This window comes from Chlamydotis macqueenii, chromosome 28 (genome assembly GCF_036417535.1).
Source record: "Chlamydotis macqueenii isolate bChlMac1 chromosome 28, bChlMac1.mat, whole genome shotgun sequence".
NCBI classification, from domain to species: domain Eukaryota; kingdom Metazoa; phylum Chordata; class Aves; order Otidiformes; family Otididae; genus Chlamydotis; species Chlamydotis macqueenii.
Genome location: NC_141583.1, coordinates 1,505,858 through 1,519,453, shown reverse-complemented (window position 1 = coordinate 1,519,453; position 13,596 = coordinate 1,505,858). Strand labels below are relative to the sequence as shown.

General features: G+C 50.6%; 1 protein-coding gene across 1 annotated transcript in view; it reads left to right on the top strand.

Moving 5' to 3' along the window:
• The window catches only part of LOC147597249 (leucine-rich repeat-containing protein 71-like), a 79,377-nt gene extending 65,955 nt beyond the window's left edge, over positions 1-13,422 (top strand). The window contains exon 12 of the mRNA XM_086768114.1: positions 13,345-13,422. Within this exon, the coding sequence (XP_086624240.1) occupies positions 13,345-13,422 (78 nt within the window). The remainder of the gene's footprint in view (positions 1-13,344) is intronic.
• The last annotated feature ends 174 nt before the right edge of the window (positions 13,423-13,596 follow it).

The window sequence follows — 13,596 nt, the reverse complement described above, 5'->3', positions numbered from 1 at the left end:
CGCAATGAGCTTTGTGCAAGCTGCGCAGAAGAAACAAGGCACTAAACCGGCAAATGCCCAGCTAATCTCCAACGTGAAAAGGGTCAGCAAGGAAAGCTCTTGCTAACAGCCCAGAAGCATTGCGACGCTTCTCTGGATGATTTGCCCACCAACACTTCACATCAGCTCAAGCCGGCTGCCCGGAGGAAAAGAGGCTAGGAAAGATCGTAGAACGCACGGTTGTTGCTGCACGAGAAGTGCCTGCTCCGGAGGCTTCTTGCGAGCAGCGCTAAAAGCACGCGAACATCGCGTTTCTGTGCTTTCCTGAACAGCTTGCGCTGGGACAGTTACAGCCGTGTTTTGCAAGCTGTCCGGGGTTCTGAGGCACTAAAAGTGCGGATGTGTGGCGACTGTCCAAGACGAGAGCCGGCTGCTCTGAAAGCCCTTCCTGCTCTTCACGTACGCTTTCTAGCAGCTCTACGGACACACACGCGTCAGCCTCTTCACTGTCCTACACAGCTAGCACGCTGGCACTTACCGTCAACTTGGAAGCAGCCGCGCAGAAGGCAGTCGCCCTCCAACCGGCGAACAGCGCATCATCGCGGCTACACGCGAGCTGGCCGCACTCGGAGCTTTCGCGGCTCTTCTCTCGCTCTTTTTCGCAGAGCTCCGGCGATGCACAACTCGAACCGCGAAAGCCGCAATAAGCTTTGTGCAAGCTGCGCAGAAGAAACAAGGCACTAAACCGGCAAATGTCCAGCTAATCTCCAACGTGAAAACGGTCAGCAAGGAAAGCTCTTGCTAACAGTCCAGAAGCATTGCGACGCTTCTCTGGATGATTTGCCCACCAACACTTCACATCAGCTCAAGCCGGCTGCCCGGAGGAAAAGAGGCTAGGAAAGATCGTAGAACGCACGGTTGTTGCTGCACGAGAAGTGCCTGCTCCGGAGGCTTCTTGCGAGCAGCGCTAAAAGCACGCGAACATCGCGTTTCTGTGCTTTCCTGAACAGCTTGCGCTGGGACAGTTACAGCCGTGTTTTGCAAGCTGTCCGGGGTTCTGAGGCACTAAAAGTGCGGATGTGTGGCGACTGTCCAAGACGAGAGCCGGCTGCTCTGAAAGCCCTTCCTGCTCTTCACGTACGCTTTCTAGCAGCTCTACGGACACACACGCGTCAGCCTCTTCACTGTCCTACACAGCTAGCACGCTGGCACTTACCGTCAACTTGGAAGCAGCCGCGCAGAAGGCAGTCGCCCTGCAACCGGCGAACAGCGCACATTCGCGGCTACACGCGAGCTGGCCGCACCCGGAGCTTTCGCGGCTCTTCTCTCGCTCTTTTTCGCAGAGCTCCGGCGATGCACAACTCGAACCGCGAAAGCCGCAATAAGCTTTGTGCAAGCTGCGCAGAAGAAACAAGGCACTAAACCGGCAAATGTCCAGCTAATCTCCCACGTGAAAAGGGTCAGCAAGGAAAGCTCTTGCTAACAGCCCAGAAGCATTGCGACGCTTCTCTGGATGATTTGCCCACCAACACTTCACATCAGCTAAAGCCGGCTGCCCGGAGGAAAAGAGGCTAGGAAAGATCGTAGCAGGCACGGTTGTTGCCGCACGAGAAGTGCCTGCTCCGGAGGCTTCTTGCGAGCAGCGCTAAAAGCACGCGAACATCGCGTTTCTGTGCTTTCCTGAACAGCTTGCGCTGGGACAGTTACAGCCGTGTTTTGCAAGCTGTCCGGGGTTCTGAGGCACTAAAAGTGCGGATGTGTGGCGACTGTCCAAGACGAGAGCCGGCTGCTCTGAAAGCCCTTCCTGATCTTCACGTACGCTTTCTAGCAGCTCTACGGACACACACGCGTCAGCCTCTTCACTGTCCTACACAGCTAGCACGCTGGCACTTACCGTCAACTTGGAACCAGCCGCGCAGAAGGCAGTCGCCCTGCAACCGGCGAACAGCGCATCATCGCGGCTACACGCGAGCTGGCCGCACCCGGAGCTTTCGCGGCTCTTCTCTCGCTCTTTTTCGCAGAGCTCCGGCGATGCACAACTCGAACCGCGAAAGCCGCAATAAGCTTTGTGCAAGCTGCGCAGAAGAAACAAGGCACTAAACCGGCAAATGTCCAGCTAATCTCCCACGTGAAAAGGGTCAGCAAGGAAAGCTCTTGCTAACAGCCCAGAAGCATTGCGACGCTTCTCTGGATGATTTGCCCACCAACACTTCACATCAGCTAAAGCCGGCTGCCCGGAGGAAAAGAGGCTAGGAAAGATCGTAGAACGCACGGTTGTTGCCGCACGAGAAGTCCTGCTCCGGAGGCTTCTTGCGAGCAGCGCTAAAAGCACGCGAACATCGCGTTTCTGTGCTTTCCTGAACAGCTTGCGCTGGGACAGTTACAGCCGTGTTTTGCAAGCTGTCCGGGGTTCTGAGGCACTAAAAGTGCGGATGTGTGGCGACTGTCCAAGACGAGAGCCGGCTGCTCTGAAAGCCCTTCCTGCTCTTCACGTACGCTTTCTAGCAGCTCTACGGACACACACGCGTCAGCCTCTTCACTGTCCTACACAGCTAGCACGCTGGCACTTACCGTCAACTTGGAAGCAGCCGCGCAGAAGGCAGTCGCCCTGCAACCGGCGAACAGCGCACATTCGCGGCTACACGCGAGCTGGCCGCACTCGGAGCTTTCGCGGCTCTTCTCTCGCTCTTTTTCGCAGAGCTCCGGCGATGCACAACTCGAACCGCGAAAGCCGCAATAAGCTTTGTGCAAGCTGCGCAGAAGAAACAAGGCACTAAACCGGCAAATGTCCAGCTAATCTCCCACGTGAAAAGGGTCAGCAAGGAAAGCTCTTGCTAACAGCCCAGAAGCATTGCGACGCTTCTCTGGATGATTTGCCCACCAACACTTCACATCAGCTCAAGCCGGCTGCCCGGAGGAAAAGAGGCTAGGAAAGATCGTAGCAGGCACGGTTGTTGCTGCACGAGAAGTGCCTGCTCCGGAGGCTTCTTGCGAGCAGCGCTAAAAGCACGCGAACATCGCGTTTCTGTGCTTTCCTGAACAGCTTGCGCTGGGACAGTTACAGCCGTGTTTTGCAAGCTGTCCGGGGTTCTGAGGCACTAAAAGTGCGGATGTGTGGCGACTGTGCAAGACGAGAACCGGCTGCTCTGAAAGCCCTTCCTGCTCTTCACGTACGCTTTCTAGCAGCTCTACGGACACACACGCGTCAGCCTCTTCACTGTCCTACACAGCTAGCACGCTGGCAGTTACCGTCAACTTGGAAGCAGCCGCGCAGAAGGCAGTCGCCCTCCAACCGGCGAACAGTGCACATTCGCGGCCACACGCGAGCTGGCCGCACCCGGAGCTTTCGCGGCTCTTCTCTCGCTCTTTTTCGCAGAGCTCCGGCGATGCACAACTCGAACCGCGAAAGCCGCGATGAGCTTTGTGCAAGCTGCGCAGAAGAAACAAGGCACTAAACCGGCAAATGTCCAGCTAATCTCCAACGTGAAAAGGGTCAGCAAGGAAAGCTCTTGCTAACAGCCCAGAAGCATTGCGACGCTTCTCTGGATGATTTGCCCACCAACACTTCACATCAGCTCAAGCCGGCTGCCCGGAGGAAAAGAGGCTAGGAAAGATCGTAGCAGGCACGGTTGTTGCTGCACGAGAAGTGCCTGCTCCGGAGGCTTCTTGCGAGCAGCGCTAAAAGCACGCGAACATCGCGTTTCTGTGCTTTCCTGAACAGCTTGCGCTGGGACAGTTACAGCCGTGTTTTGCAAGCTGTCCGGGGTTCTGAGGCACTAAAAGTGCGGATGTGTGGCGACTGTCCAAGACGAGAACCGGCTGCTCTGAAAGCCCTTCCTGCTCTTCACGTACGCTTTCTAGCAGCTCTACGGACACACACGCGTCAGCCTCTTCACTGTCCTACACAGCTAGCACGCTGGCAGTTACCGTCAACTTGGAAGCAGCCGCGCAGAAGGCAGTCGCCCTGCAACCGGCGAACAGCGCATCATCGCGGCTACACGCGAGCTGGCCGCACTCGGAGCTTTCGCGGCTCTTCTCTCGCTCTTTTTCACAGAGCTCCGGCGATGCACAACTCGAACCGCGAAAGCCGCGATGAGCTTTGTGCAAGCTGCGCAGAAGAAACAAGGCACTAAACCGGCAAATGTCCAGCTAATCTCCAACGTGAAAAGGGTCAGCAAGGAAAGCTCTTGCTAACAGCCCAGAAGCATTGCGACGCTTCTCTGGATGATTTGCCCACCAACACTTCACATCAGCTCAAGCCGGCTGCCCGGAGGAAAAGAGGCTAGGAAAGATCGTAGCAGGCACGGTTGTTGCTGCACGAGAAGTGCCTGCTCCGGAGGCTTCTTGCGAGCAGCGCTAAAAGCACGCGAACATCGCGTTTCTGTGCTTTCCTGAACAGCTTGCGCTGGGACAGTTACAGCCGTGTTTTGCAAGCTGTCCGGGGTTCTGAGGCACTAAAAGTGCGGATGTGTGGCGACTGTCCAAGACGAGAGCCGGCTGCTCTGAAAGCCCTTCCTGCTCTTCACGTACGCTTTCTAGCAGCTCTACGGACACACACGCGTCAGCCTCTTCACTGTCCTACACAGCTAGCACGCTGGCACTTACCGTCAACTTGGAAGCAGCCGCGCAGAAGGAAGTCAGACAATTACTCCAACACCGGAAGTGCCTGCTCTAAAAGTTCTTGCTGCTTCTCACCGACTCTTCCCACCACATCTACAGGCTCAGAAACATTGAGTCTATGGGCTTTCCTCCACCTACCAGGACTCTGACACTTACCGTCACCTAGAGCTGCTGCACAATGAAAAATAAATCTTAAACATCACGAACGTCAGAAAATTGCTCCAACACCAAAAGTGCCACCTCTGAAAGTTTACTGGTGTACATGGTGGCAAAAGTCAGAGTCCTGATTGTCTAGGAAAGAACGGAGCCCCAATGTTGCTGGGCTTGTAGATGCGGTGGCAAGAGCCACTGAGGGGTTTTCAGAGCTGGCACTTCTGGTGTGGGATCTATCATCCAACGTTCATGATATATAAGAGTGTTTTCACTGGGCGGCCATAAGTACACCGTGGTAAACGTTGGAGTGCTGGTGTTCTAGGAAATCTCGCAGTCCCAATATTTGTGAGCCTGTAGACGCGGTGGCAAGAGCCGGGCAGGAGAAGCAAGAGCTTTCAGAAATGTCACTTCTGGTGTGGGAGCAGTCTTCTGACGTTTGTGATTTTTAAGATTTTTTTCAAAAGGGACTGCTGAGTTGAGGTGATGGTAGACGTCGGAGTCCTGGTGTCCCAGGAAATGCCGGATCCTCAATGTTTGTGAGCCTGTAGATGTGGTGCCTAGAGCTGGTGAGAAGCAGCAAGACCTTCCAGAGCTGACACTTCTGGTGTGGGAGCAGCTGTCCGACGTTCATCATTTTTAAGCTGTGGTTTAACACTAGGCGGACAGCCCGAGCTGGTGTTAAACGTCGGAGTCCTGGTGGTCTAGGAAATCCCGGAGCCCCAATGTTTCCTGGCCTGTAGATTTTTTTTACGCCTGTAGATCTTTACCACCATGTCCTGGTGGTCTAGGAAAGCCCGGAGCCCCAGAGTTTGGAGCCTGTATGTGTGGTAGCAAGAGCCGGTGAGGAGCAGCAAGGGTATTCAGAGCTGGTCACCATGTAACAAAAGGTTCAGGATTTTTAAGATTTTTTCCCACTGAGCAGTAGGGACTGTTTCTCACTCCTTACAAATGAGTCCTTCGTCAGGAAAAGAAAAAAAAACAGACTTCCTCTTCCATTAATTGTTTCTCTAAGCTATATGGGTACGTGACTATGTTTTATAACTGTATTCTTGTCCTGTTTCTGTCTAGGATAGAGTTAATATTTACCTGAGCTGGGTGGAGTACTGAAGCTGGTAGCCCCTATGGCTGGGATAGTTAACTAATTAGCTAACTGCTGGGGCTCAGTATGTAAGTGAGGAGGGTGGTGAAAGGAGCCTCCTGCTACGTGGAAGAAACTAGGTGTGGAGATTTGTTGTAAGCCATTATACTATATTTGTATTCCATCGCTGTTTTGTTTTCTTCTGTCATTACTGTTAAATTTACTTTTTGTTCAATCTCAACCCACGGGTTTGGTTTTTTTCCTGGTTTTCTTTTGTTTACCAAATCTCCCCCTGTTCTCTTGGAGGGGGGGGGGGAGTGAGAGAGAGACTGCATAGTCTGGTCCCGATCGGGGCTGAACCACGACAATTCTTTAAGTTCATAGTTGTGATTAACTTATTGTCCCCATTTCTACGTGGTCCCCTATATCAATCCCCCCTTTTTATCACACTAAGTAAATTCTTTTACTTAAACGGTTTCCCTGAATGATATGAAGCATCATACATGGTTTTGTTTAGTGACGGGGGGGCCTAAGGTGGCAGCTTCTGTAGGAAACTGCTAGAAGTCGCTCCCCTTTGTTCAGTGGACTCGGCCGGGCCTAGGGCGGACCCGCTGCTGGCCAAGGCCGAGCCAATTGGTAGCAGAATGTCCCATGATAATGCCTCTGCGATAACGTATTTAAATAGGGGAAAACAGAAAGAAAAAAGGTAGAGATGTGAAGCAGCTGAGCGGGGGGCAGAGGCACAGAGGGGGAGGCGCAGGCCTTATGGGCCTTGCAGGCCTCACCCTCTGGCCTCTCGCCAAGCGGCTGACTGGGCCCGAATTGGTCCGGCCCGGCTGCAGGAAGTGGAGAGGAGAGGAGAAGTGAATAAGATGTAAAAAGGATCCTGAGAGACATCTACCAGCCTGTTGTGAGGAACAGCTGCAGATGCCAAGGTCAGTTCAGAAGGAGTGGGAGGAGTAATGTGGCTCCTGGCCAAGATTCCCCTGCAGCCTGTGGTGACGACCATGGTGGAGCAGGTTGTCCCCCTGCAGCCCATGGAGGTCCACGGAGGGGCAGAGATCCACTTGGAGCCCGTGAAGGATCCCGTACTGGGGGAGGTGGATGCCTGAAGGCAGCTGTGGCCCATGGAGGGCCCGCTGGGACAGCTGTTCTGGAGAGACTGCACCCCGTGGAAGAGATGACCCACGCCGGAGCAGTTTCAGGAAGGACTGTGGCATATGGGTAGGACCCCACAACAGAGCAGGGGAGGAATGTGAGGAGTTCTTCCCCCAACCATGAAGCAGCAGTGTAAAACAACGCGTGATGAACTGACCGCAATCCCCATTCTCTCTTCCCCCTCCTGTGCCACTCGGGGGGGGGAAGGTAGTAGAGATAATGTTAAGCTTGGGAAGAGGGAGGGGTGGAGGGAGGTTATCTTGTTCTCTGTCTCATTATCTTGCTGTTTGTAGTAATAAATGAATAGTTTTCCCCAAGTCGAGTCTGTTTTGCCCGTGATGGTAACTTTAAGGATTTCTCCCTGTCCTTATCTCAAACCTCGAGCCATTTTTCCTTATATCATCTCCCCCTGTTCTCTCGGAGGGTGGGAGGAGTGAGAGAGAGACTGCGTAGTCTGGTCCGATCGGGGCTGAACTACGACAGTGTTACTTTCTTAAACATTCTCCAAACCCATAGGTACAGCACAATAGTTAATATTAATAAAACTCCTAAGCTAATCAATAAGATCACAACGGGGCGCACCATAGTATTAAGGATCCCTGTTGCCTCTGTCCCAGCCCCACTCATGCCCTGAGTACATTTCCATTTTGTGCATAACCACAGTGGCCAAGTTTAAGCCCGACCGTTTAAAAGGTGGTCCCATGCTTCCTGTAAACCCAAGGGAGGCGTGAGACCACGGCCATTTGGTGTCCTTTTGATTACAAGTTGGTGGTAAGATGCAGGAAAATATTGTAAGCCCAATCACAATTCCAATTAAACAATTGGTCATTTTAGGATTTAGTTGGTCTAGTGGATTAGTACAGCTACTTCTGTAGATAACGTACTGCCTTCTGTGACCTACTAAAATGGGATTTATATTTCCTATAATAAAATGACAAATAAGATATAAACTGCACCGATGACAGATTTGGGCGAGATTAGTTACTGGCCGGTCCCGGTTTCTTTGTCCGGTATCGTTTGCTGTGGTGTCCCTCCGGTTCACTACTGCACTGTTCCCGCCCTTATCCGTTCGAACGAGTTTAAGTCTCAAGTCTTCGTTGTTGTCTGGAGTTACTTTCCACAAGGTTGCAGAGGCTCTCTTGATCCGAGTATGGTGTATCCAGGAGTTCTGTCCCTTTACCTTAATTGCCGTGTAGGTGGTGAGGAGGACTTGAAAAGGTCCGGCCCACTGTGGTTCCAGAGTTTTTTCTGTAAGAGACTTAACATATACATAGTCCCCTGGTTGTATATCGTGAACAGGCCCATCCAGACCCCTACGACGTGTTCCCATTGCATGTTTTTCAATTCTTTTTAATTGTTTGTTTAGTGCCACCATATAGGAGGTCATTATTTCTTCACCAATTTGTGAAGACATTCCCTTTTGTACCCCATAGGGTCGTCCATATAGAATTTCGAATGGACTAAGCCCTTCTCTTGCTCTTGGTCTGGTTCGTATTCGTATAAGAGCTAATGGTAAAGTTAGATTAGTTTCCTGACCCAACTTGACAATCTGTTGTTTGATTAGGTGATTCATTTTCTCCACCTGGCCACTTGATTGTGGTCGGTAAGAGGTATGTAATTGCCACTCTATCCCTAGATGGTGGCTAATTGCTTGTACTATTCTGGACACAAAATGTGGTCCTCTATCCGAGGACATTACTGCTGGGACTCCAAACCTAGGTACTATTTCCTGGAGCAGTATTTTGATTACTTCCCAGGCTTTAGCAGTTCCGCATGGGAAAGCTTCTGGCCAGCCTGAAAAGGTATCCGTAAGTACTAATAAGTATCGATACCCCCCTTTTCTAGGGAGTTCTGAGAAATCAGTCTGCCAACGTTGTCCCGGACCATTCCCCTTTCCGATTTTTTTCAAGTTTCGGCCCTTTTACAACTTCAGGATTAGTCTGGAGACAAAGATCACATTGTTGAGTTACTTGTCTAACGGTAGTGTCTAAGTTTCACGCTATTATGTTCCTGATGAGATCTTTATATAGGGCTTCTGCCCCCCCCTCCCCCCAGTGTCTTTTTCTATGTTCTTCTCGGACTACTGACCATACCATGTAGGAGGGAATTACTACCCTCCCGTGTGAGGGGTAGTAATTGGCCCACCCTTCCTCATTATATGACCCCTTTAGATCATTAATAAGTTTGCCGACTTCCTTTGTGTATTCTGGTTTACCTTCTAGAAATACCTGTCCATCAGGTATTAGCGCACCCTCTACCTTGATTGTTTCTCTAGCTGCTTGTTTTGCTTCCCTATCTGCCAGCTCATTTCCTCTTTCCAATTCTGTGCTCACTTTCTGGTGTGCTTTAATATGCATAATTGCCACCTTTTTGGGAAGCTGGACTGCATTCAGGATTTTCAAAATCCCTTCTGCATGTTTGATGGTTTTTCCATGAGAATTTAACAGTCCTCTTGCCTTCCATATTGCTCCATGGGCATGTACCACCCCAAAGGCATATTTAGGGTCAGTCCAAATGTTTACAGTCCTTCCCTGGGCTCTCTCCAGGGCTCAGGTAAGGGCTATGATCTCGGCCTTTTGGGCTGAGACGTCGGCTGATAGTGGCCTGGACTCTATCACCTTTTCAAAAGTGGTAACAGCATATCCGGAATGTCGCCTTCCATTTAACATATAGCTGCTTCCATCGGTGAACCAATGTTCGGCTCCATCGACAGGGACATCTTTAAGATCCGTTCGACTAGAATACATGGTTTCAATTGTTTCCAAGCAGTCATGACTCGCCGGCTCCCCGATGTTCCCATCAAGGAATGAGGCCGGATTGATGATGTTTGTGGTCACGATTTCAACATCATCCTGTTCAACCATTATAGCTTGATATTTCAGGAACCTTTGTGGGGAAAGCCAATGCCCTCCTTTTGCTTGAAGGACCGCAGATACAGTCTGGGAAACTAGGACAGTCATTTTCTGGCCTAGAGTGAACTTTCAGGCTTCTTGAATGTTTAGAATGACAGCTGCTACTGCTCTCAGACAGCTGGGCCACTGTTGTAGTTCAGCCCCGATCGGGACCAGACTACACAGTCTCTCTCTCGCTCCCCCCACCCTCCGAGAGAATAGGGGGAGATGATATAAGAAAAACGGCTCGAGGTTTGAGATAAGGACGGGAAGAAATTTGTAAAGTTACCGTTACAGGCAAAACAGACTCGACTTGGGGAAAAACACTCATTTATTTCTAAAACTAGCAGGAGAATGAGACAGGGAACAAGATAACCTCCCCCCACCCCTCCCTCTTCCCGGGCTAAACATTATCTCTACTACCTTCCCCTCCCGAGCGGCATGGAGGCGGGGGTCGGGGGCGGGGGGGGGGAATGGGGGTCGCAGTCAGTTCATCACGCGTTGTTTTACACCTCTGTGTCATCGTCGGGGGAAGAACTCCTTGCATTCCTCCTCTGCTCCATCGTGGCGTCCCTCCCAAGGGCTGCAGGGGGACAACCTGCTCCACCATGGTCGTCACCACGAGTTGCAGAGGAATCTTGGCCAGGAGCCGCATTACTCCTCCCCCTCCTCCTTCACTGACCTTGGCGTCTGCAGCCGTTCCTCACAACAGGCTGGCAGACGCCTCTCAGGATCCTTTTTACATCTTATTCACTTCAACTGCTCAACTCCTCTCCACTTCTTGCAGCCAGGCCGGGCCGAGTTGGGCCCAGTCGGCTGCCCGGTGGGAGGCCAGAGGGTGAGGCCTGCAAGGCCCACAAGGCTCGCGCTTCCCCCTCTCTGCCCCCCGCTCAGCTGCTTCACATCTCTTTTTTTTTTTTCTGTTTCCCCCTTCTTAAATATGTTATCGCAGAGGCATTATCACAGAACATTCTGCTACCAATTGGCTCGGCCTTGGCCAGCAGCGGGTCCGCCCTAGGCCCGGCCAAGTCCACTGAACAAAGGGGAGCAACTTCTAGCAGTTTCCTACAGAAGCTGCCACCTTAGGCCCCCCCCCCCACTAACAAAACCAGAACAGCCACCCTTTCGCAGCGGCATCCAGCTGTTTGGAGAAGTATGCTACCGCCCGTCTGTATGGTCCCAAATCTTGTGCCAATATTCCTAGTGCCATTCCTTGTTTTTCGTGGGAAAATAGAAAAAATGGCTTACTCACATCAGGAAGTCCCACTGCTGATGCCGACATCAGGGCTTTCTTCAGCTGATGGAAGGCTCGATCTGACTCAGCATCCCACTGGAGATCCTTTTGGTTAGCTGCTATCAGGGAATAGAGTGGCTTAACAAGCAGACCATAATCACATATCCAAAGTTGGCACCACCCCGTCATTCCTAAGAATGTCCGTAGTTCCTTTATAGTTTGTGGTCGGGGGCTTTGGCATATGGCCTCTTTCCGGGCTTGTCCTAGGATCCGTTGTCCGGCACTGATCTCGTACCCCAGGTACGTGACCTGGGGTTGTAACAACGCCTGTGCCTTTTTCTTAGAAACCCGATATCCCTGTAGTCCCAGGAAATTTCACAGACTCACGGTCCAAATGACACAGGATTCTTTGGTTCTGGTTGCAATAAGAAGGTCGTCTACATATTGTAACACCTTCCCTTCTTCTGATGGTGGTTCCCATGATTCCAAGTCCTTTGCTAGCTGATTCCCCAAAATTGTGGGGCTATTTTTAAAACCCTGCGGCAACACCGTCCATGTGAGCCGGGTCTTTCGACCACTTTTGGGATTTTCCCATTCAAAAGCAAAAATTTTCTGGCTGGCTTCATGGAGAGGGAGGCAAAAGAAAGCATCTTTTAAATCTAGGACCGTAAACCAAGCTAAATCAGGTTTTAGCATGGTTAATAGGGTATAGGGGTTAGCTACCACAGGTCCTCTGTTATTTTGTTGATGGCTCTTAAGTCTTGAACTATCCTATAGGACCCATCAGGTTTCTTAAATGGAAGGACAGGTGCATTGAATTCTGACTCACATTCTTTTAGTAGTCTTAGTTCTATGAACCGCTCTATGACTGGACAAATTCCTTCCCTATCTTCCCTTTTCAGTGGGTATTGTTTGATCCTTACGGCACTCTGTCCCTCCTTTAGTTTTACTATTATTGGTGGTGCGTTCTTTGCTCGTCCCGGTGTATCGGTTGCCCAGACTCCGGGATATACTTGGTCAACAATTCTTGCACCAATTTCTCCTGTTACAGGGGTACTGACCAAGGATAGACTCATAATTTGAACGTATTGGTGATCATTTACCTCCAGAGTAACTTCCCCTTGCTTAAATTTGATTGTTGCTTCTAGTTGTTCTAGTAAATCCCTACCAAGAAGGGCCTTTGGAGAATTTGGCATATACAGAAATTTATGGATCACCACTTGCTTCCCCAATTTGTATTTTAAGGGTCTGCAAAAGTAAGCCTCTTCAGTCTGGCCTGTCGCACCTTTCACTGTAATATAATCCTTTTCCAGAGGCATCAAAGCTTGATTCAGAACAGAATAAGTCGCTCCCGTGTCGACTAAAAATTTGATTTCTTTTTGTTCTTCCCCCAGCTTTATTTTTCTAAGAGGGCGGCTAGTCAATTTTCTTCATCCACCTGAGCTACCGTTTTCCCTTGATTGTTGCGCCATCTAGCGTTTCTTTGGCGCTCAGGGCACTTGTTCTTCCAGTCTCCGGTCTTTTTATATAGCGCACATTGATTCCTACCCAGAGGCGTCAGCCCACGCATTGGTTTAACTTTAAATTTCCGATTTTCATTTTTCTCTTCCCACAGCTAGTATTTTCTTCTGGTCTCGCCTGTAACTTTCCTCTCGATTGCTAAATATTCTCCGTGCTTCTTCTAATAACCTTTCTAAGGCTCTGTTTTCAGGAGGTCTTAGTTTTTGCAATTTGCGCCTAATATCCCCCTGTGATTGTCCCAAAAAGAAGGATATCAGTTGCTGTGCGCCTACCTCTGAATTCGGATCTAGAGATGTGTGCCGGCGCATCGCATCTCTTAGTCGGGCTAGGAACTCGACCGGCGTTTCAGAAGGACCCTGTCTGACTGCATATAACATTGCCCAACTTATTATTCTGGGAATTGCTTTTTCCATCCCTCTGAATATCCATTCCTGTAACCTTTCCATATCAGCAGAGCGGTTTAGATCCCATGTCGGGTCGAACAAGGGAAAGCATTCTCTATAATTACCTCCCTTTATATCATACTGTTCCTTTGCCAGCTCTCCTGCTGTTTTTATAATTAGTTGTTTCTCAGTTTCAGTCAGGCAATCCAATAACAATTGTATGTCACGCCAGTCGGGATTGTGTTGTTTCACCATAAATTTAAAATTTTGTGCTGTATTTATCGGATCATTTCGGTATTCTCGGGCAACCTCTTTCCATTCTTTCAGATCAGCACCCATGAATGGGATTTTTATCTTCACGGTTCCTCCGTCCAGATTTACGGCTTCTTGGAGCAGTGCCTGTAAGACAGTCTTCCGTCCAGTGCGTGAAGACACTGGGCTACTTGGAGCAGTAGTGGGGGGGCTCTTGTGTATCCTTCTGTGGAGGCAGGCATTTGACCTTCTTTAGAAATAGTTTGTGGGATGTCCCGTTCGTCCGGGGGTGGATTGGGAGCCCCGGCAGAGCCCTGTCTCCCTATC